This window comes from Chamaea fasciata, unplaced genomic scaffold, assembly GCF_029207755.1.
Source record: "Chamaea fasciata isolate MVZ Bird 193981 ecotype frontalis unplaced genomic scaffold, bChaFas1.0.hap1 SCAF_4, whole genome shotgun sequence".
Taxonomy (NCBI): Eukaryota; Metazoa; Chordata; class Aves; order Passeriformes; family Sylviidae; genus Chamaea; species Chamaea fasciata.
This window is the reverse complement of record NW_027094089.1, coordinates 57,755,015-57,779,704: the sequence shown is the minus strand read 5'-3', so window position 1 is coordinate 57,779,704 and position 24,690 is coordinate 57,755,015. Positions and strand designations below refer to the sequence as shown.

General features: G+C 33.9%; 1 protein-coding gene across 1 annotated transcript in view; it reads right to left on the bottom strand.

Moving 5' to 3' along the window:
• CNTNAP4 (contactin associated protein family member 4) overlaps nt 1-24,690 on the bottom strand; it is a 208,929-nt gene that overhangs the window by 44,852 nt on the left and 139,387 nt on the right. Inside the window, exons 9-14 of the mRNA XM_066181677.1 lie at nt 23,483-23,629; nt 17,993-18,164; nt 11,288-11,394; nt 8,999-9,118; nt 6,007-6,204; nt 2,715-2,871 (exon numbers count right to left, since the gene is read on the bottom strand). Coding sequence (XP_066037774.1) covers nt 2,715-2,871; nt 6,007-6,204; nt 8,999-9,118; nt 11,288-11,394; nt 17,993-18,164; nt 23,483-23,629 — 901 coding nt within the window. The remainder of the gene's footprint in view (nt 1-2,714; nt 2,872-6,006; nt 6,205-8,998; nt 9,119-11,287; nt 11,395-17,992; nt 18,165-23,482; nt 23,630-24,690) is intronic.

Genomic DNA, 24,690 nt, shown 5'->3' with positions numbered 1-24,690 from the left:
CATGCTCACTACAGGAAAAGCAGTATGCTACAAACATGAAACTCTCAAAAAAGAAAACATGCAACTTTTCTCTGCAACTCAGAGCACAGATCTAGTACTTGTAATTTTATCCTGAGTTCCTGTTTATCTTTGTTGACTTAGTCCCAGAACTGAATTTTTAAATTTCCTAAGCATCAGTTTTGGCCCTAAAATTCCTTCCCCTAAACCCCTGGAAAGGTTCAGTTACTTAAGACTATTCTGGAAAATTCAATCTGTCCATTCAATCCATTCAATCTACCCTCTAAAGGGCAAAGCAAATAGTTCAGAATGAACAGCAGAGACTCAGAGAGGAGAAGTAATCTAGAAGCTCCATTGCTCAGAGATTAAATATGAGACATACCTCAGGAAGAAATCCATGTTTCTCTGAGAATGTAATTTGGCTTATCAACCTTGTCTTTCAGTGCACAGTGCACTGGGACTACGACAATAGGGAGAGACTCCGTCCTTGTGCTGAAAAAAATTAGTGCCTTTTTTCTCTTCTCCCCTCTCCTTTTCCTACCATCATCATCATCTTTCTTCTGCATACAATTTCTGTTGATCTGTTTTAGAGCATAGTGCAGAAAAATGGACATTTTTTTAGTAAACTATTTTGCTTAACTGAGGAATGCAAAAAATGTGGTTTTCTAAATGTTAATTTTTCATGAGGTGAGATTTTGCAGGTTTCTAATTTAGAACTGAAAGAAAATCCCTCAAAACACCAGAAGCAGTTGCCTCAGTAAAATGATGCTGTAAACAAAAGGAAACTGAATAGAAATTATCTTCTGTGTAGAGGATTTGCAATTTTTAAATTTTTAGGACCATATTTTTTAAAAAACAGTATTTCTGTTCAAGAGTTCTAGAGACTTAAAGTTTTTGATTAGCCAAATGAAGAGTTTAGAGTTAAATCTATGTGCAATGTATTGAAACAAGACAGATTTCAGTATAAAAGTACACTGTCAAAAGCAGTGTTTCAAAACTACGCCGTGTAACTAGTTCTCAATGCTCAAAATGCATCTCAAACAAGCATAGTTTCTACCTACTTTTTCCACCCAGTGAACAGTGTCTAGTCAACTGATCCAAAACAGTAGTCTCTCGGGAATGAAATAGAACTTTAATCACAAGTACCAAAATGAGTGCACTCATAATCTCTGTAATACTGGAGTCACTGGGCAGAATCTCTACTTAGAAGTATCAAAAGTGGATACAAACAGAAATATAAACCCAGAGTTATTATACTTCCAATTTAATACACTCATAGACATCTCAGCAACTTACTGGAACTGGATGTGCATGTGAAGACATGCATATAATCCTCTCATCTACTCTATTTACAAATCAGTTACCATTATAAATTAACTTGTGTATGTGAGCATGGATTGAATGAATGAAAAAACTGAGCAAGAATATTTTACATGTATGAGCAACTGTGCTATTTTTTTTCTCAAAAGGCATTCATCTTCTAACATTAAGTTTTGTGTTAGAAATTAATACTTTTTTTTATTTTCATACAGCATAATAATAGGGAAATTCTTAGTGTTATGTGTGTTTCTTTAATCTCTTCATTGGAAAAAAAGTTGCACATATCACCCTGTGAATTTTACTGCAATAGCAAATTCTTTTCTCCAGAAATCTTTGAACATTGTGAAGAATTGTTCTTCGATTAACTCTTTCTAGTACTTTCATTTCTGTGTCTGCTGAATTCCCTGCCCATGTTGAGGGAATAAGAACTTTACAACCCAACTCACTAGTCTCTCCTTGAAAGGAAGGGTGGACCTCCAGAAGAAAAAAATTATGTATTGCTTATTTTGCATGCATGAAGCTGTTCCTAAGTATCTTTTTTTACATTTTCCTACTTTCAAAAAAACAATAGATGCTGATGCATTTTTTAAGATGCATATATTAATGTACTCACTGAACTTGATTTATATAAGTTTAATGGATTTCACAATTTTTAGAAGGTAAAAGATTCTTCAAAAGAAGAGCTTTCATTTACAAAGTCCCTCTGCTTTATCAAATCTTATACTATACTGAAGCTATTTTTGAGAAAGTTGTACCTGATCCAACTAAATGAAAAGTCAGGTTCATATGTGACATTATAACAAGAACTCATCCACTGTATTACCTATTTGAAAGTTATTGTAAATGACACCAGATAGTTTTAGGCAAGGGGAAGATGTACATCCTAGAAATCCATTCATTCTCTTTGAATTGGACAATGTATGGGTGCTTTGCTTCACTGATAGTAAGAGTACTAATTTTAATTATCTATGTTGTAGATTTTAAAAAGGGTGTAAAAGTCTAAACCTTAAAGTGTATTTATAAATTATGCTAAAAATTAACTTTTTTCACAGAACATTTCATTTTAACTTTAATTACATTCAATAGTCTAAAACTAACTGAAGCTGTGCTAAAGAATTATTGTCTAAATCTATAACATACAATATATTAGAAGACTAGAAAGTATCTGCAAAATTAAACCTTCCCTAAAATCTAGAGTGAAATAATTAGCAATAATACTTAATATATACAGCAATAACTTTGTGGAAAATTATGTTCTATAGCAAAGATTCAGATGAAACTCTGGCAACTTAGATTTCCAACTGCCTTGGTATTATAAATGTGCTAAGGCCTGTATATTTTCTTTATTTGCTTTTAACAAAAAAACATATTGTGAATAGTCAACAGTAAAAAGTCACCATTCATCCCTGTCCGCATCACAGTTGCAGTAATGCTGGGAATCAATGCATCTTCCCTCCAGTCCACAAGCACATTTTTGTACAGCAGGCAAGGAACCTCCCCAGTAAGTATGAGTTTCATTTGTTCTTCCAATCCACCAGCTCAGTGGCATCCCATCTGAAAGGCAGGTTAGAGAAAATCAATGACCCGTCTTGTGTCCTACGTCTCTCAGGTTTCCCATACAAATAATTTTCCAAAAGGTTAAGAAGACAAGAATCCCTGCTCAAATTTAAAAATGCTTAAATGACCAGGAAAAAATAAATTTCCACCTTTACTTGGTAGGTAATTATTCATTTTAATACTTCATTATCATGTATTAAGTGATTGTCACAGATTTTTGCTTGCATTAGTGGAAAAGGGAACTCACAGTACCTAGTTCAGCCAGCCATGATATTAGAATAATTTATCTTAAGCAGTCCATTTATATAATTCATTTTAAAATGGTCCATGAAAGAGCATATATAATCATCCTAAAAATCAGGGTATTTTATATTCCCAAGTAAAGATCAATTTCAGATGTTGAACTACCAGAAATAGAATGACAAAAGTGACAGAAATGGCCTCATCCCACTACCAAGACTACTACTACCCACATCTGTGATGAACTTTAAGCAGCTGAATAGTGGTGTTAATCAGAACTGGCCAAAGACAGCTGTTAGGTCATGGACAGCAGATTCCAAATTTATATACTCAGAGACAGCAGAAATCATGTTAATGGTGCTCCCTCCCATAAGCAAGTTGACATATCTGGTGAGCAGAAGTGAGGTCGCCTAGGACTATTACTTCTCTCTGTGGTATATCCAGCCAGCACTGTTTGCAGCAAAATGAAAAAACTGCATGTTTAATTAATGTTACAGTACTGCAGAATAAGCTTAAAGATATTGCCAAGTAAGCATAGCAACAAAAGAAATATCTACAGAACACAAAATATCTAGATTTGATGCATAAAAATAAACCATCTCAAATGAGATGAAGAAGGGTGATGGATTCACGAAAGTCAAGGCATTAGAAGAAATCAAGTGCTGTTAAATTGCAGTTTCTTAGAGATGCATTCCTTTTTGTTTCAGCTGGAGCTCCAGTTTCAGCACCCGGCCTCCATGAAGAAGCTGGAATTCATTCTCGTCTCAACTTTACTTACAACTGCTACTGCTTATTAAACCTCACTGTTAGATAAGACCTCTGTTACACTGACAATCTTTCAGATTGTGAACATATTGACTGCATTCATTACCACAAAACTGTCAGCCCAGCAAGCCAAAAAACAGTGTGAGCAGTTTTTCAAAAAGTCAACCTTGCATAATGGCATCAATGTCCAATATCAGTGTTTGTGTTTGCAAACCATCACAGGAGGAAGAAAACCCAGAGACTGTGTATAAATAATTTATCAGACAACACTTTAAAAAGGTTCTAAAAACTAAGACAGTAAAAAGCAGAATATTTCTGCTGCTTTAACAGCATGCCTTGGGTTTATATTGTAGGAATGAATTAGCATTCCCAGTGTTCCACTAGGGACATTGGGGTATGTTTAAAAGCTAGTCTCAATTATTTGTTCATACAGCAGGGTGAGGAGACAGTATTTACTGAAATGCAGCAAGTTCAAACTGATTATTCTGGATTTTTTTCTCTGGCTTGGCAGAAAGTACTGCCTGGGCAAAATAAAGCCATTAATTAAAATAGTTAGAGATTTCTTCATAATGATAATATAAATGTATTAACTTATGACTTTAATGAGATCATTTGCAAATGCTATCCAGGCTGATCGAATACAATGCATTCCTAAAATACAGTCAGTTAAGAATTACTAGGTGGACTGCACGTTCCAAAAAATATATTATGTAGCCATCATCAAACTTTCTGTTTCTCAGGCATACCTAGCGAAAATTATAAACAGCAGAAATGTGAGTGATTAAAATGTGTTTTAAAAAAAAATTATTTTAGAAAATTTGTAGAAGTCTCATATAACTTTCACATGTCTATTTATTCTTAGCATTCAAAACTAAATTTTAGATGACTTATCACAAGTGACTGATGCACATTTGTGATAAAGGCTGCACACTCTTAAAATCTTTATTTTAGAACATTTATGTGCATATTATAAATATGCAGCTGTATGTAATACAAGCAGCATAGCAATATAGATAGTTAAATATTTTAGCACATTTACATGCAATCTCCTTGGACTAAAAAAACCCAAACCAAAACAGTCTTTAAACCTTCTGCTTCAGGCAAACCAGGCTTTTGAACATCTAAACATAGCTTTAATTTGAAGCCCACAGTAAAAGGAAGGTTCATTGGGACATCTTAAGCAGCAAGTTCACTTTTTTTTGCTGTGGAGGTGTTTTCAAACAGATATTCTTACAAGAGCAAACACCAGCCTAAGAAGCCTGGAGATGTCCATGGCATAATTAGGGAGAAATAAGGTATAAGGAAAGAGCTTAGACAGAACAAGAGAGGGCTTCACACAGAGGCATTCTCTCTGCTTAGTAGCAAAGAATGACAAAGAATCAATTTGTAGCATCTTAAGGGTTTCTGGTGCACAAGTCAAAAAACTTCACTTAGTTTTTCAAAAAGGAGTAAACAATGAGTGTTTTACCTCCACACTATTCGAAGTGCTTAAATGCTCAGACTAAAGTCTTTCAACACCATCTTTGTGTCAGTAAGAGTTAAAATTTAAATAGACTACATAACTTCACTTTTCTTTAAGTAGATCAGACCTCTCTTTATTTCTTAAAGCAATTATAATTTTGTCAATAATCTACATTTTAACTACTGAGCTTTTAAAGAACGTTTATATTGGACAGTGGAAATTCAATGTTATTGATGTGTTTTGTCAAATACTCACAATATGCACATTAAGTGCATTAACTTCTGCTGGTATCTACGCACCAATTTTTTTTTTTAAGAAGATATTTCCTCAGTAATAATTTAATTCCTTCATTAAAATTAAAAATATCTTGGAAGACCAAACAAGAGTGGATCTGTTAACAACAATCTCTGGCAATTTAAATGTCTTATGAGAGAAATTAACTTGAGAATTTAATTCTCTGAAAGAAAATGATTATAAATCAACATTTATATTTTTCTTGTTCAAATATCTCTTGCCAACTTACAGAAATCTGAGAACTCAATATTTGAAGTAGCTCAAACTCCATAGTAGCAAAATGTCACAGCCTTGTTAGAAATAAATAACTTTAGTAGCCAGCAAAATAAAAGGCACAATGCAACATAATATGGTTTGTCTGCTTTACTTACCTGACTTATCTAAAAGCCTTGACTTTTTGCAGTAGTAAGCAAGCTCCTGTTCACAGTGATCTGCAAGGTTTATTGTAGCCTGAAGCTGGTCTAGGCTGGCAGAATACTTGAAAAACACAGTGTGTGGGTTCTCCTGATTAGCACTTTTAACTCTGGTTAGGTTGGTGCTGTTATGCTGTATAATTGCCCATGTTGCCTCTTTCAAAACACACGTGAAAAGTAAAAAAGAATGAGAGAGTTGCATAAGTTAGTAATGAAAAGAGCAGGTATGGTGAAATCAGCTAAACTTCAAGGTAACTTCTCGATCATAGGTAGCTCTTTGGGGCCCATGAAAAGACACAAATCATTGAGCAAAAATGAAAACAATTATTCATTGTTTCTATTCATAGGTAGATCATTGTACCGTTACTGTAACAGGTATTCTGCTAGTTAGGATTATTGAAAAAGGAAAGAATATGTGATGACACCCAAATATTTGTATCAGAAATAAAACATTTTTTACTTGGTAAATTGCAATGAAAGATTAAAAGGACAAAACACTATTGTTACTTTCCCCAGGCTTAAACAATGCATAAAATAACATTAATTCTATCCTAGAATCTACATTACACACATCCTTATAGCTTCAATTAATTTATTCTGTATGACAAAATGGCCTACAGGCATTTTTATTATACAAAGAAGCAGAAGTATCTTGCGTACATTGTGTTTACTGTAAAACTAAGATTATATGAAAGTGAATTATTACTGCCACATAAAATTAAATAGTAGTCATGGTGCAGGCTCATATCATTCTTCTGTTTTGTATTTTTTTCATGACCCTTCAGCTATGAGTAGGAAAAATATGAGTTTATGCTGTTCCAACTCCCACTTTCAAAACCTTTAAAACCTTTTTCACTCTCCTGACCAAAACCCCTTTCAAGGTAAGGGTGAGAAGGCTTCCAGTTAAAACCCATCTGGACAGTCAAGTTTAGATTCATGGTCATTGTATTTTTGCATTTCCATAGCAAACGTAATTTGAAAAAAACATGAGAAATATTTTTTTTCTCAATTTTAGTATTGATATAATATTTTGGACATTCTAATAGTAGTATTCTAGCTAGATCTGTATTTTATTTATTCAGCTGCTTATAGGCCACACATGGCAGATATCATAAAATTTCCATAAAGAGGAAAGAACTGCGGTCACTTAGAGATAAGTACTAGTCAGAAAAACAAAATTAAATAATTTTTATCTAATTACAAAATTTTATTAAGGATGTAAATAGTGTAAAAAAGCAGCTAGAAATACAAATTTTAATTCCTGTGGTTTTTTTGGGTGCTGTTGTGGATTTTTTTTAGTAGATGAACATACATACAGACACAAATACATCTAAACATTACACTGAACATAAAAACAAAGACAAGCAATTTGGATATTCAACTCACAGTCACACCCCCAAAATGGCAAAAGAAAAAAAGAAAAACAGATAACTGTAAAGTTTGTAGCATTTTTATTGACAGTTAGGACTGTAGGCTTTTGATTCTGAAACTGACCTCAAGAATAAAGCCAGGGAATAACACCTCCCTCCCAGCTGCCTGAAAATAGAGCCCCATGAATGTCAAAGACAAGGCAGTGCAGCAAGGACTATGGGCATCTGCCTTCCCTGCCTCAAGTGGAAAAAAGGGAATACCAGTCATGAAGAAACTGGGAACAAAAATAATATAGAAGATTCATCCTGTCAGAATGCATCTTGAGATGAAGAACTGATCAATGATGTTTGCTTAATGCGGTGAATAAGGACTGACTGAAGAAAACAGGAACAGCTGTTCATGGACACACAAGGATAAATCAGACACTACACTGTACCTTGGAGAGTTATACCCACTTAGAAAAATTGCCATCTTTCTGCCATGGTTCTTTGGTCTCTTTTAGTCTCACAGGACACTAGAATATTTCCTTTTAAGAGCCTCTGCCAATCTGAAGTATGATTATTGAGAGCAAGCACAGTTCACTGTAGAAGTCAGTCAGGAGCTGACATGGTGAGACTAGATAAATTGCTCCAGTCAACATCAGCATCTTACTATAATGTTTCTAAATCAAGTTCTCAACACTTAGGGCATATCTAGCCCTAGCCAGTTCAAATCTAGTTTATTAATGTATTCTTTTGTACAGTTTTAACTGTGTAAAAATAATTTTTTGTCAAACAAAACAATAAAATGTTCCCATCATTTTGGCTGGAAAGCAATTAAAATTAAAGCAGCTAAGTAAAGAGTACAGGAGACAGCCTCAAATCCAGCAACAATAAATCCCAAAAAGCCATTCAAATTTAAGCTTATTTGAAAGGACATATACCAACACACCATATACCATACAGAGATAACATTAATTGCGTTGTTAAAAAGCAGACCAAAAACAAACGCTGACAGCTAAAACATGTAGCTATCAGATTTAAAGAACTGGTTGCAGAAGGGGAACAGGGTGTCCAAAGGTGAGGTTGCCAGGGTCCCACTCGGTTGCATTTGTATTGTCCAAAAGATCACCTTGCAGTTTGAAAGATGAAGTTTAATATCTAGATTCCTCCCAAAAAAGCCAGATCTAAATTAATTTTTTTTTCAGAAAACTATCAGGGAAAGTAAGCAAATTTCTCATAAAATATAACTTATTTCTCATTTTCTTAAGTATCCTTGAGAGGCTGCAACTTCAGCGAAAACAAAGCTGCTCCCCAAAAATGAAACCTATGACATTGTCTCCGTATGGAACACATGCCCCATTTATGCAAAGCATATCAGGAATGCTGTGTTAGTTTCATAGCCTGAATCCTGTTATAATTCTAATTTTTATGCCTAACTATTTGCCCAATATCCTGAGCTAAGGAGTCACCTTCATTTTGTTGTGCATGTTTACATTAAATTCACAAACTGCAGAGACTTCTCACTTGATAACTAGAGTTTCAATATAATGAGCATGCATACAGTCACAGCTGTAAGTTAAGGAAGTTTATCACCTCACCTGTCATATTGCAGTATACAAGAAATGGTCCCAAGGGGCCACTTCCATCTGAATCAATATTGTAAAAGCCTGAAGTGTTCCCTCTGTGCTTATAGGCTTCACATGATTGCTCATAGATGGCTGTAAAAGAACACACAGTCCACCACAAATGTAATTGCATGATTTTACATTTTATTCAGAGAATTAAAAAAAACAAAAAAAAAAGTTCATGACCCTTGACTTTGGGAAAAGAAGTTGGGTGTGTGCTATCTCGGCTAAAGCATGGAGAAAAAATCATGCAATCAAAACTATGTCTTTATTAGAAATTGTTAAGCATATTTGGTTTTATTTATCATGGAGGTAACAAGAGGCATTTTTAAGCATTTTATTCTGTATTTCCAGCAAAAAACTTCTGGGAGGAAAACATGAAATATGGGTGAGTAAATGGTTGTAAAATTGTTGAATAATGCTAGAATGCCAAGGGTCTTACTTAGACCCTGGTAATCAGATTTTGAGGAAACCTGCACTAACTACCTCAACCAAATCAGATTTTTGTTGCTGCTGCTGTTGTAACATCAACCAGAAGATAAGCATTTTTTGGCCTTCATACTTCTAATTTTCTTCTCATTTTAAACTGAAAAGCAAGTGTCCTGTCAGAGATATCAGTAAAAGAACTAAATAAGCAAAGACAAAATGACAGCTCCTTGGTTCCTTGTCATGTATACTTTATCTCAGTCTGGGTCTAAAAAAAAAATCTGTGATATCTCTTATGTATCAAATATCTGAGAAAAAAAAAATACGTATGGGTCCACCTCCGTAACTCTATCTCAGGAAGCATGATGATAATGTCATAGCTGGACACATTAATCGAAATTCTCTTTTAACCATTACATTTCTTTTGAGCAGTCATAATATTTTGATATTTAATTTCAAAATTAAACTGTGCTTTATCAGTTATCAAAATTTTAAAAAATTCTGCCAAAAAAGAATGGGCTGTTATATTATTAACAAAATGTAGTTATGAGTGCTATACAATTATCTTTAAAATAAGCTATTTTTTAAAACATTATTATCTTCTATTTTTTGCCTGATTGTTACTGGTATCATATGGCAACAACTATAAAAAGACAAACCATTTATTTTACTTACTCTAGGAAATATCCATAATAAACAATTTAAACAATTTTCAAATGTAGTTTTATGGTTCCTTACAGTATATATTCTCAGCTAAATTTAGAAATGACAAAAGTTCAATTATTTAGTTTTCATTTTGACAATAAAAAAAATTGGTTACTCACATTATTGCATTTCTCATTGAGTCCTAATTATCAGCAATCCCTAGCCTCCCTCTGTCCTCATAGACATCACCAGATGATTCAATTTGTGACTTTTAAAATTGCAATTAATCAAATCACCTTCATCTTCATTCTAGGCTGATCAGAGTTTAATGGGATACACCAAGGTATTCAAAAGAATCTCTACTACTGACATATTTTCTATGTTACATAGTTTTTCTTAACACTATTATTTATGATTGTTGTTGACTTTGTACGAACAAGATTTAAAAAATCCTATTTGGATTGACAAATGTTCTTTTTGTAAAAGCTGCCAAAAAGGATTGCACAGATTTTATATAGATAATATATAAGTATAGAAATATTTATCTGATGATTAGGGCAATCTTTGCATTAAAAAAAAGTAAACTTAAATGGATTTTTACTTATTAGAGGCATATAAAGAAAGCCAGAGTACTTATTTTATTTTCTTCCAAGAACATGCTGAAAGCTGTTCCAAAGTAAAGCACGTCCTGTGAAATTACCCAAGTTACATTCAATTAGGTTTTCAAAATGTGTTTATTTTATTTTTTCCTAATCTACTTCCTGATACAGCAAACTACATAAATAAATGTTTGAGGTTTAGCACAGGAATATCTTTGGACATGCATGTTCTGGCTTAGAAATAGTAACTATTAGTTGTTATAAATAAAGAGGAATTTACCATATTTCTAAATGATACATTAATTCAGAAAGTGGAATTATATGGATGAGAGAGGATATTACTATCTCATATAAAGTACAAAAAATGTAAAAGAAAAAAACTTAAACTTTCAATCTTTTTTTGTTATATATTTTGAGTTCCCAAGGTCTTTCCTCAAACCAAATTATGAATATTTTTATGACTGAAAATATTTGATGAATTATAAATTCAGGTATTTTTTGGTGTGGTTTGTTTTTTTGTTTTGTTTTGTGATGAAGAAATTCAATCAGAAGTAAAAGCACAGTCAGAAATCAGAAAACATCTGAGACTTACGGTAGTGACAAGTAGCTCCCTTGTAACCAGTATTGGCACAGTTACAGTGGAAACTGTTCCAGGACTGTGAGCATTCACCACCATGTTCACAGTAATTAGGCAAACACCTAAAACAAAAAACAACGTGCATTTTCACTATTTTTTCTCCTCACTAATGAGCCACTTGTACTTAGCAAGAAACGCAAAAACTTGGAAAATAGATATAATGCGAAGGAAGTCATCAAGGTAATTCGTAAATATGTTAATGAAGTATAAGAAAATTGAGAGATTTTCTTCCCTGTTACAACTTTTGCTAAAAATATCTTAATTATGTAATAAGTTTGGGAGAACAGAAATAAAGTGTAAGATGCAGAATTGTTACTAGTGTTCAGCTGGCCTCAATTCAATACAGACCAATAAATCAATGAAAGGTTTATGTGTTAATAATTCAATGACAAGTTTTGCAATGACTGGGATTTCTTCAACAACATGTATCAAAACTAAGCAACATTAAAGCATATTTCTTTCTGTTATTGTAAAAATAATTAAAAAATCACCTCATAAATAAATCTGACCACAGCACCTGACATCTATTTCTTATTCCAAAATTATGTTTACTCTAGAAGGAGTCCAACATGCCAGTTCAAACACAACTACTTGTAAAGCCAATTTCTGTTCTGGTAATATGACTAAGATCCTGAAGAGTTTTGATAACTTTCTTCTAGTTATACAATAGTTGACTGAAAAAATAGTTTACCTGTAACTTCTTTGTGTTTAAGACTATATTAAAGTATAAAATAATTGTGACATGAAAAAAAGATAAATTATCTCTATTTTATAAATGCAGCTGAAAATATATTGAAATAGATTGGTGCACTTCAACCAATTATTAACTAGCTTTTCACCTTAGAAATTAGTTAACATTCTAAATGCACTGAATGTACACTGAGTGTATGATACAGCTCAGCAAGTGTAAAATGGCTTCACTATTGACATTAGCAACAGGAAAGAAAACTAACAAAAACAACACGCCCACTAACATTCACAGGCTCTTAAAATGCCTTTTAATTCATTCAAGAAACATTAGGAGAATATTAAATTAGGATTGCAGAAAGTCCAGCATTTCACACATCTGCCCTATGAATAATTCAGGGTCTTTGTACATTTGCTGCTTGTGGCACTCAAAGAATTTTATCTTTCTTTCATGTTTATAAACAAGGATGTGGTTTTCACAGAAGGGAATTTTAAAAAAAGAGTAGCAGGTGAAGTATAGGTAAAGTAAGTAAACTGATAGATGTCACCTAATTTCAAGGAAATCTGTGACATTTTTTGGCAGTGAAAGAACTAATCTTGTATCTATTCTCCCACGCACAAAATGTATCCCTAAGACTAGTCAACAGATGTTATATGTCTCAATGAATTCTGTTTTGGAACCTGAAGATAAAATTTATACACCAGGCTTACAATTATTTTGATTTTAAATACATTGTTTGACAGAATTACTTAAATATGCATGCTAATGTTTCTTAGGTAAATGCTCTGTTATACTTTCTATGGGTATAACTAATCATCAGGTATTATAAATACAAATTTATATTTAGCAGATCTTCCAGTGTGTTGACTGGCAGCAGCTCTGCTTTTTTTTAAGTTATATTTTGTGTCTTATGCCTTTTTGATAAAGACATTATCCAAAAATTGTGTTTTACATGGTCTTTACTTATATTGACTCCCTCTCCCTACTAATTAATCTTACTAATATTGTTCCTAAGATGAAAAACTTTGCTGAAATTGATGACACATGAACCAACCTTAATGAAAATGAAAACAAGTTAAGAGTATAATTTAAATCTTTTAACATTAACATCTTTCCTCTGCTTCAGAATGTAAAATAGAACATAGCCACTAGCTACTTCAAAGTACGTATATAACTACATTATACGCTGTGACCCTACCCCAAAGCAATATTTAGAACACAGCTTTCTTTGAACAAGCTAATCTTCTAAAAAATATATTTCTCAGATTTTAAACAGTATTTCTAATATTTCATCCATAAAAATTAATTTTGGGATTCCTCACCATGTCTGCTAAAACCAGAAAAGCAACAGCTGATTAAAGGTTTACCACATATTTCTTGATAATATGCTTTTAGGTGTATGGCTTCTGAAAATGATATAATATTTTAAACAAAGGCAGCAGCCTATTAATATCTATAAACAAATAATGAGAAGAGAATAGTGATCCAGAATATGGATGTATTGTATAATATTTAATTTTGATAAAGAAAGGGGAAAGTGATGACTTTGTATGCCAATTTTCAGCTAGACACTTATTTTGTATACTATTTCTTTATGATGGTTCTAAATCATGACTATAAGATCCTTTAAAAGAACGCAAATAACTGGTGAATTTTTAATGCATAGTATTTCTTCATTCTCCAGTTTATTAAAAAAAAAAATCAGAACTGTGCAGGGACCATAATTTTTTTTTCTTTTTCTTTTTGAAGATTTAAACCTATTCAATTTGGTTTTTTGTATGCTGCTGCCAGGAAAAAAAAAGGTTAGAGCTCCTGGTAGGAAATTGTATGTTTCTGTGTAGGGCTTAATGTAATTAGGATAGACTCATCTGGTGCTCTCTCCTCAGAGACTAAATATCCTAACATTGTAAGGTATTTAAATGACACTGTGTTCTTTAAAGTGATTTTGTGAATGACTTATATCTAATTAGGAGTTATTAAACCAATATATACTGATAAAGGAGCCGAGAGAAAAGATATCAAGGAGAAAAATATGAAGGGAATTGTTTGCATGCATAAGAGATATTTATGAGCAATGGAACAATATAAAGATATCATGTAATGAAATGGCTAAATGAAGGACCACAGGAAGACTGAAGACTGCAAACAGTTGTAACAATTCAAGACTACGATAAGGAATTGGAAAGTTTATCAAACAGAGAAAACTGAAAATAGGAAAATGGTGTGGCATTTGTTTGCATAAAATGAATAAAAAGTTAATTTATATTCAGAAAACTGAATTATTAACTAACCATCTCTCCATGAAGACTGCAACTCTCATAAAGAATACTCTTCATATGTTAAATGTGTATATAGGAAGTAAAGAATGGATTAAATAGAATTGTTTTCAGTTTATTTACTATTGCATATAAATCCAGGTTGCTATGCAAAGAGTAAATTTCATTTGTTTTCATGCACTTCAAATGTGTAAAACTACTATAAAACTACTACATTTAGTGTCAAATACTTCTATTACAAAAGACATCAATAACTCTGGAATTTGGGCCATGCTTCACAGTTTGGAACTGGAGATGTAAAGACTTGCATAAAGACTCCAAGACAAAGAAGGAATTTGTTTGGGCTCACCTGTAGGGGGCTATTTACTATCACGAACACAGTGGCAAAAGTGCTCATTAGATTACGGCATTCAAAGACATTTATAAATCATGGCAGGAAGAAAGCATTTTTCCTCAAACAATATGGTGCACAGAAGGATACAAGCTACTGTAGAGGTGTGGAATTATTAGTTTGTAATTTTTTGTAGAATGGTTTGTTCCAGACTACCCCATGTTCTAACCCCTTTGGTTTTTCCCTAGTTGTGGGTCCTGCCCATCTCCCTGCAACCCAGCCCAGATGCTGGTGAGAGGCTGGGGTGATTGGCAGAGCCTATGACTTCTCCACACTGTATCATGGATCAGATGTCCTGTGTATTGTCTTTCTGTCTTGGTCACTCCCTCCTTACCTGGTATTGGTTATGGTTCCCCCTTGCCCCTGCCCACACCCCTCATACAAAAGCTGAAACCAGAACCTCAGGAGTCACTCTATGGACGTGGCCCTGTGGGACCAGTAAACATCTAGCCTCAGCCCACGTGAGAGTCACTCTTTCTTCTTCCATGCCCTCTCTACACTTCAGCCTGAGGTTCAGAGCCACTGAACCTAAGGATACTCCAGACACCAGCACAAGCTACCTACCTATTAAAAATTGTTTAAAACACGTAAGCAGTTTAAATTTTGCTCAATATCTGTGCTTTATCACCTGGTATTTATGGTGAGATGTAGAATGAGTTTGATAAAGAGAAACATGAAGCTTTTTACAAATCATGAGCTTATTATTATGTAACAAATGAGATACATATTAAATTAAATGAGACTGTGTGAGGAAATGGGAAAGAAACAGTCCCAGAAGCAAGATAGCACAAGATCAGACAGGATTTTTTAAAGCAGTCTATTTTGAAAAAAAACATAATGAGGGTAATAAAATTTATAAAAATAGGTGTATTAAACTTCTATTTTGAAAAATTAGGAAGACATATGCTAAGCATGCTGGGAACTAAAAACTAAATCTGGCAGAGACAATGCAAGAATGGTCAGGGTAGAAGAAGAAGAAGCATAAAATTAATACTAGCAAACATTAAAGAAAACAAAACCAACCAACCAAAAATCTCCCATAAAGATGCTCTTTTCCTTTTGTATCACTGAACTTGAGAAAACACACAATTTTGATGAAGTATGAAAGCAATACAACCTCAAGTCAATAAAGTATAGAAAGTAGTAAGAGTTAAGTGTTCTGACACTTGTATGCTCTAAATAATGCTGGATTTCTATACATTGAGATTTACATAGTAGCTTTAAACGTAATTTATTGTTTCTACACTTACCATCTTTTTAGAACATACATGTACAAACTTATATCTTATGGTGATTCAAAACTGAAAACAGATGGAATTGCTACATAAAAAAAGTACTATCTTCCTTAAAAAAAATTGATAAGATATATTTGTGTTCCATATATATATATGGAGGAGGAGATGTCTTCTAAACTGCAACTCTGAGATGCGCATTTTAGGAGGTCCACAGTTACTGTGAATGTTGGAAAATTCATAGTAGATCAGACAGAAATTGGTATCAATTAGTCAATTGGATGTATTTTTCACTCAGAATCTTGCTGGATATCCATTAATGTGTTTGAGTAAAGAATATGCAGATACCCACATTAGATTCTTTTGACCTGATTATCTTCCTGATTTTTTCTTTACACAAGCAAGAAAACAAGCAGTATAATAGAAGTAAGTTCAATTCCAGAGTTCACAAAACAGCAGTGATGCAGTGCTTTAGAAGTTGGATGGAAGTGTAATGAGGTCCACCAAAGAGGAGAGGAAGGAGGCAGTTATGATTGAAAAGTGAGAAAATAAGTTAGAGGCAGTAGTATGAAAGAAAGGCAAAAAGAAACATCAATGTACATGACATCCTGAATAAAAGTCCCTAGTCAGCCATACCGTAAAGTTTTGACTGAAGGCAAATTGTGTTTTTGCACATGTCTATCACACTTAGTGCCTACTGCAAAGTCAGGATTAGCTCAGGAAGGGATAAATTTGCACTATATATATATATATATATATATATATATATATATATATATACACACACATATATACGTATATATATATATATACGTATATGTATATATATATATGAGCTGCATATGTTTTTAATGTATGAGAGGTGTAGAAATATTGGTGAGAATACACACTACAAACACAATTGGAAGGACCACACTGTAGGCAGAACTTGGATGTTTCTCATCTTGGATGTTTCTCTCCTTAAATTTTCATGAAGAATTAGGTAAATAGCTAGTATTTTTTCATGTTTCATCTACAAGGAGTAGTGACTGTTTCCAGCATAAGAACATGGATAGCTGTACACTGTGTTATTTCTAGGAATGGATAGCAGGTCACAAAAGTAGGGTTGTGTGACTGATCCTGAAACTTGCTAGTGTCTTGTAGCAGATCTCTGCCTACAGTGTTTCCCCAGAAAGATACAACTTTTGAAAAGTCTTATAATTTAAAAGACAGACTTTTTTAAAAAAAAATCAAAAGGCACTTTATGAGGTTTAGAAATATAGAAAGCGAGGGACAAGTATTCAAAAGCACATCATTGTCCTCTGTCTGGTGTGTCCTTTCAGTACAGTCTTTCACCTGGATCCAAGTAAACCACTTCTGGATAAAAAACAGCATAGATGTCTGTGATCGCATTCTCTGGAGTCCGCAGAATAAAACATCTCTTTTCACAGACTGTTTGTTCCCTCCCTGTGTTTCCTCCCTCACTTCTCAGCAGCCTCTGTTGTTCTGCAACCCCCTCCGCTTTCACCACACTGAAGTCCTGTAATGTCTTTCCATCAAGCATTTCTATTTCTGGGAATGTATACAGTCTTTCCTCTTTGGGGAAGGACTTTCCTTTTGAGGAGGGACACTTCAACTAATCATTCTTTTAGACAGATGCTAATTGCAAGTTATGAGACTAGTTCTGACCATGGTCTAAAAGACGATTGCTCACTCACTATGATGGATACTATCTACTGTGTTTCAGGAGAGGTAGAATATAGGAAACAGTAGTAACTTGTAAAAACCTACTGTTTTAAAGGGTGGATGGGACTACAGGTTGCAGTAGGGGATTTTTGTCTGCAGCTTACTTGAAAGGAAAGTAATATTTTTAATATTTGTCAGAAATATAAAGTAATTTAAGTCAAAATTAATTTATTTGCAGTAAAAGGGAGTCTATTTGATATATACTACATATTCTACATTTATTCTAAACTTCTGAATTCTTACAAAAGGAACAGCATGTCATTTTGTAAGTGTTCTGTTGTCATCAAGTCACTATTAGAAACAAAACATAGACATAAATCAAATAATGAATAAACATTATTTTCTCACCTGTCTGTAATGCCACATAAATCTATCTGAAGATCACTGAAATTGTCAAAACCATTTTTCTGAATAGAGATCATATCCACTGCTTTGTTACCAATAGAAATAAGTCGCATGCATCCTTGAAAACCACCAAATGAGGTATTACATTCAGAAATGTTTCCACTGCTAGGACAACCTGGAAGAAGAATAAAAACTGGAGCTGAAAAGAAGTATTTTGTTGAAAGAAATAATATATTCCAAAAGTCATTTGAACTTTTATAACCTCCACATGTTTTAAACTTTGTGGTTGGAGGACTTTACCCAGAAGCTCTTCTGATAAGCCATGGTTGCATGACTGAAAAGAAATACTTCTCTTCAGTCTTACTGTTTTCAAAGCAAAAGTAAAACATCACTAAAAATTTCGTTAAAGGATAAACTAAACAGAAGTTCCCAAGCAATGAGTGGAATCAAGGTAGGAACAGTTTGACCGGGAGATCCTAGTCCCAGAATGTTAGGTTACAGTACAAGGTCACATGATTTTAACATAATTTGAAGTTTTAGGTCACAATTTAAGTCAAATAAAAGAAAAAATCAGTTACTTAGTACAGTATTGAGTTATCAACTGTTAAGAGAAATTTGTAAGGTACTGAAACTTTTTGTTGCAGACCATCAATGACTCAACTAGAAGAGATTCTCCACTGAACCTGCTACTCATGGACAAGGAAGAAATGGTTGAAAATGTAAAGGTTGAACACAGTCTTGGCTGCAGCTAACATGAAGATGAAGCTGTGGAGTTTATGATCCACAGAGAAGATAGAAAGAAATAAAACTCCAGAATTATAACCCTGGACTTCAGAAGAGCCAAAATCTATTTTGAGGATATCATTGGAAATTGCCTTGGAGAGCAAAAGGACTGAATAGCTTCAACAAAAAAGCTCTTCAGAGCAAAAGAAAAGTCCATAGCAATATCAAAATAGTTAAGCAAGTGTGGCATAAGGCCTGCAACCATAAACATGGAGCTCCTGAGTGAGTGCAAACACAAAAAGAAATCCCACGAAATGTGGTAGCAGGGATGTAACATCATAAAGGAGAATACAAAAACATTACCTGCAGGTCTAAAATGCAGTTAGGAAACCAAGAGGAGATGAAACTTGCCAAGGAAGTTGAAGTTCAACAGAAAGGTTTCTGCAGGTACAACAGTAAGAAAAGGAAGGCTAAAGAGATTATGGGTATTATCCATATATTCCATGGGGCAGGGGACTTACTGATAAGGGTCTACAGAAGAATTGTTTTCTTCAAGGTCTTTTTCTTCACTAGTAAAACTGATCCTTAGGATTTCCATATCCCAGCAGAGTATGAAAAGAATAATGTAGTAAAGAAACAATGAGCCCAAGGCGCACCTGAAGGTGCTGCAGGAGCTGGTCGATGCCATTTTAACAATTGCCATAGTCATTGTGAATTCATTAACATTTTAATCCTCAAAGAGTCTTGGCAATATGCTGCACATCTTGAAAACTGGAAAAGGTAGATATTACACCCATCTTCAAGAAACTAGAGAAGAGTTAGTCTTATTGCAGTGCCTGGCAAATTCACAGAGCAAAACTTCTTGAAGTCATTTCCACACATACGAAGGACAAGAAGTTAACTGGCTAACTTTAGCCACAAGGTCAAATCATGACTGACTGAGGTCTTTGCTTTCTTTTCTGAAGTGATGAGCAGTATAGATAATGAGAGTACGGAGCATTACATACTTTAGCAAAGACTTGACAGTTTTCTATAGTCTCTCTATCACCAGATTCACCATTTCTATGGGTGGGATAAGCAGGCAGTTGATGCTCAAAGTGCACCTGATGATCACTGAGCAGAGGATTTTTCAGAGATCAGTAGTTGCATCTGTAATATCTTGATTAATGACCTGGATGATGAGACAGCATGCACTTTCAGAAACCAAACCAGCGGCAGGGAAAAAATGTTGGAGAGCAGGGCTGCAACTCAAAGGGGCCAGGACAGGAATGTAATAAAATTCATTAAGACTAAGATCAAGATTTTTAATATGAGATAGAACATGTCCATGCAACAATCGGAACTGGAGGATAACTGTCCAGAGACAGGCCTGAGATGCTAGTGACCATCAAGTAAAATATGAGTTGGGGGAGCACTCTTGCAGCACAGAAGGCTGTGGGAAGGGATGCATTTTGGGATGTATAACCGAACATAATCAGCAAGTGTTGGGAAGTGGTTCTTCCTGCTACAAGGCACTTGTAAGGCCAGATCTGGACTGCTTTAGTTCTGGGCTCCCCAGCACAGGAAGGGAGGACATCAGTGTCCCAGAGGGAGGCCAGAGGAGGCCTCCCAGATGGCTGGAAGCTGAATGCAGTTATGAGGAGATGCTGAGAGATCTGGGCCTACTCAGTCTTAAGAAGAGAAGATAAACCTATCTGATATGACAGCATAGAGAAGATGGAGCAAGACTACCTCCAGCAGTGCATGGTGACAGGACAAGAGGCAAAGGATCAAACTAAAAACCTGCAAATTTGGATCATAAGGCGTAAGGTGCAAGCAACAAGTGTTTTTACTGTGACAGAGGTCCATATCAGAACAGTATGCCCCAAGAAGTTATAAGATTTCCATCTTTGCAGCTGTACAAGTCTTGAGTGGTAACATCCTTGCACATCTTGATCTAATCAGACTTGATCAAAACAGAGGCTTAGGCTATATACCATCTGGGTGTCCACACTCTGTAAGAATCTAATATTGTGGTTTATCTATTGTCTTACTGACCCTGAAATGCCTTGTTCACTGACTGACAAAAAAATTAAACATTTGTAGTAAATAAATAAATAAATAGTTTTAATCCCGATTTAAGCCATTTTTCCCAGTGGCAGCTAAACACTGTACTATTATGCTTCAATGTTTTTCATTTGTCTTTCTTCCAAGGGGTATTATTGTTTCTGCAATGATGCACAAGGGCCATCCTTTGATCTTAGCCCAAATAATACTGCATTCTAGTTCACAGCATTTGAAGACCTTCTTGTTTCACGATGTTAGGAAGCAGTGAGTTTTAAGACACTTTTCTGTTGCACAGAGCTAATGGGTAATTTGAAGTCCTGCAAAGACACTGGAGAGGCCTACGATACAGGAAAGCAAAAAGTGGAAACTACTAAATATATTCAAAGGAGTGTGCAACAACATAAATATTATATTTGTATTTATATTTTTGAGAAACATAAATTAGAAAATGAATTAAAACTTAAATTTAACAAGTTAATTTAACGAGACTTTTAGTGCGTATACCTCTGTTCAGGAACCAAACTGCTCAAAATTGTTATGTTTCTAAAGACAAATGTTCATTGTCTACTTCGTGTGTTGCTTTAAGAACAACAAATATGCTGGCTTGCAAAAGTCAAAATAGGAGCATAGTAAGTTTTCACCTAAGCACCACACATAGTTATACAAACTAATTAATTACAGGTCTTTACAGCATTCTACAGTTGAATGGTTAACATAAATTCTGTAATTTCTGGTGAAATATATGATGTTCATTTAAGTATGAAATACTTCCAGTAGAGTTCAAATAAATAACTAAACAAACAAACAAACAAATAAAGGCCAGAGAAAGAAGGAAAAGCTTACAATTTTTAGACACAGCTATTTCACAAAATGTGTCAGATATTTTTCTTGGTGTCTCTTTTCCAAAAATTGTCCTTTTAGATATGAGACAAATACAATTAACATTAATTAAATTATGTTTCCTTACAATTGTAGACTGGATATTAAAGATAAGAACAAATCATTAAATTTATATTATGTGCTTATTGCAATATTAAATTATCTCATTTTCCCTTATGATTGCAGTGAGTTATTATTACAAGAACTGAGAGAGGTTATAGATCCTTGATGATGGCATGACTAGAAACTGAGCTGACATAACACTAAATTATTATCATGTTTATTACACATTTTTCTAGTTAAGTATATATATCTCCTGCATAATTTGTATTCATTAAAACAAGTAAACAAATCACCATGTCCCCAGGACATCTCTCCTGAAAGACTGATATTCATATTTTAACAAACAGCACAAACACAGTAAATATTCATATAAACTTGGAAAGAAACTAAAAATGCATTGTCTGCATTTTGACAGTAGTATATAACATAAAAATTTAACAAAGAATTTTCTAAACTCAGAAACCCACATCTAGCATTCCCTAACTTTGTATGAGATGCATGAGCTGCAGATTTCAGCAATAACACTGAGATCAGAGAATCTCAGGGGTGGATATGCAGCTGGTACTTCCAGTGTTCCTGGAATTATTTTGTCCTCTCCACACTGCAAAACACAAATAGAAGTGCCCTAGTACAACTTAATTGAATATGCTGCTTTTTGTAACTGCCCACATCCCTTCAGAACGGTTCATCTGTGCCATCAACCCTGCAGTGATGAAAATCACCTATTCAGAGAACTAAGAACCTGAGTCAATATAGAAGGGTTATTCAAGACTAATATTTTGCATCTTTCTCTGATTTCACTGATCATTAGCCAAGTCAAGAAGTTTTTTTGGTAGAAAAGGGTAGATGCCAAAGGTGAAAATTCATGTGAATGCTCATGTAGCAGTTACTGTACTAAGAGCGTGCCTGTGAGCATGAAATTTATTTAAAACTTATTGTTTCAAGGCAAGTGATCTGTGGACAATGACAGGGTCCATACTCATTTAGTGGTTTCTATACAACCTTCTCGGTTTGCTCAGAAATTTGATAATTATTAATAGATAATTAATAATTTAATAATTCAACCATTAATGTTTAAAAGAGAGGAAGTATTAGGCTTCTAATTTACTCACATAATTTTTATCATTGCTAATATGCAGACCATTTCCAAAAGAATTATATTAATAACAGAACAACCCATTCCACTCTATCAGTAACAATACATGCTATAAGTTACATAACCACTTGATAATAGACGACTGTTGATATTCCTAGAGAAATTAAGATTTATATACATATACATATAGGTTTTTAGGCACAAATTATATTTGTCAAATGTAGAAAAGTTATACCACTTTGGTGGTTTAAAAAAAAAAAAAAAAGTCTAGGTATCATACAAAGAGGGTATTTACACAGGTAAGCATACACTTATGGTGAAAACTTGAAGTCATTCCAGTGGAAGATTCTCCAAAATATTCATTTAGCAAAACAGTAAGTCTGCAACAAGAGAAGCCTTTGCATGTCTGTTTGATTTCCAGCCAGGCTATATTCAATTATCAGATAAGAACATAATACAAGTTATGACAATCTAAAAATTGACCAAGGATTCAGGGCTGTGATTTATTCTACCCAACGTGGTAAAATTCGAAGGAAACTGAAACTAAAAACATCATAACAGTGCCTGAACCAAGCTAGGAAAAGAAGACTTGATGCAAGCCAAACAATTAGTTTCATTTGATTAGGTATCTCAGGAAAAAATGATGTGTTGGATGTTGCTTATATAAACAAACAACAATATTTCACCTCCAAAGTAGAAAACATCTGAATAAATCTGCAGAGGTATGATGGCATGAGCAGACGAGCTCACATCATTGTCCACTCTTACACTTATACGATTCCTTTTGATAGAGAGAGATACAGAATGCCACTGGCCGTTATTTAATCCAGAACCTGAAAAAAAAAAATCCTAAAATTTAGTATGAACTTCCACTTATTATAACACTATCTAAATATTTTAGAGTTGAAAGGAGAATGAACCAGGAGAGCAATCACAGTCCACATAAAATCTCCAAAGAGAAAGAAAATGAAAAAGAACTTAATAAGCACATGCATCTTTTGGGAAGACAGAACCTATCTTCACATTTTATAAATAAAAAATAAAGGTACTTCAGTGAACAAGTCTTAGTCTTGTAGTACTATTGTTGTAGCCTAATTATTTGTAATACATCCATTCAATGTAACGATCGCAAAGAGTATCCTCCCAATCCAAGGAGGTTATAATTAAAATATCATTGTGACATCTGATACAGTATTCTGCATATAATACATATTTTTATTACATTGTTACAAAAGATTTCTTCATATTTTAAAATAAAAATTAGTCATTATATTACAACACGGCAAAATTGCAAAATACTGTAGATGCTAAAAACTTCGGTAATCATGTCAGTTTCACAAGACAATTTTGCTTTCAGATGATTCTTTTACTGGACATCTATGGGAAAATATTCTGAGAGTTTAGCCAGAACCACAAATTTACATTACCTCTGGCTGTGTAGGTGTAAGGTGCCACAAAGCAATAAACCTACAGCCTAGGCTATAGATTCTGGAAAGCATTTACATATACAGAAATAAATTCTACACAGGGCAGCATGTCATCACATTATTATCTTTAGCAAGTGCTTAAAGACAATCATGTTCTGGAGTGTTCTTCAGAACAGTGATATTTCTTTCAGTGAAGAACAAAGAATACAGTCTTCAAATTAGTCAAAGCATTTTCGTGACCACAGAGTGTCTGTGATTAGTTATCTGTGATTTTCCTTTTGAAATTTCATGTATTTATGTACTCCTCTCTATAACATGTTGTATATGGTGCAGTAACAGTCCATGAGTTGGCACATTCAAAAAGAAAGAAAAGAAATAAAAAGAGAAAGATGAGAAGGTTCAAATAGCTAAATTATAGCATTAGATTGTTGACTACCATAATCTAAATACCGACTCTCTGAGTTTGT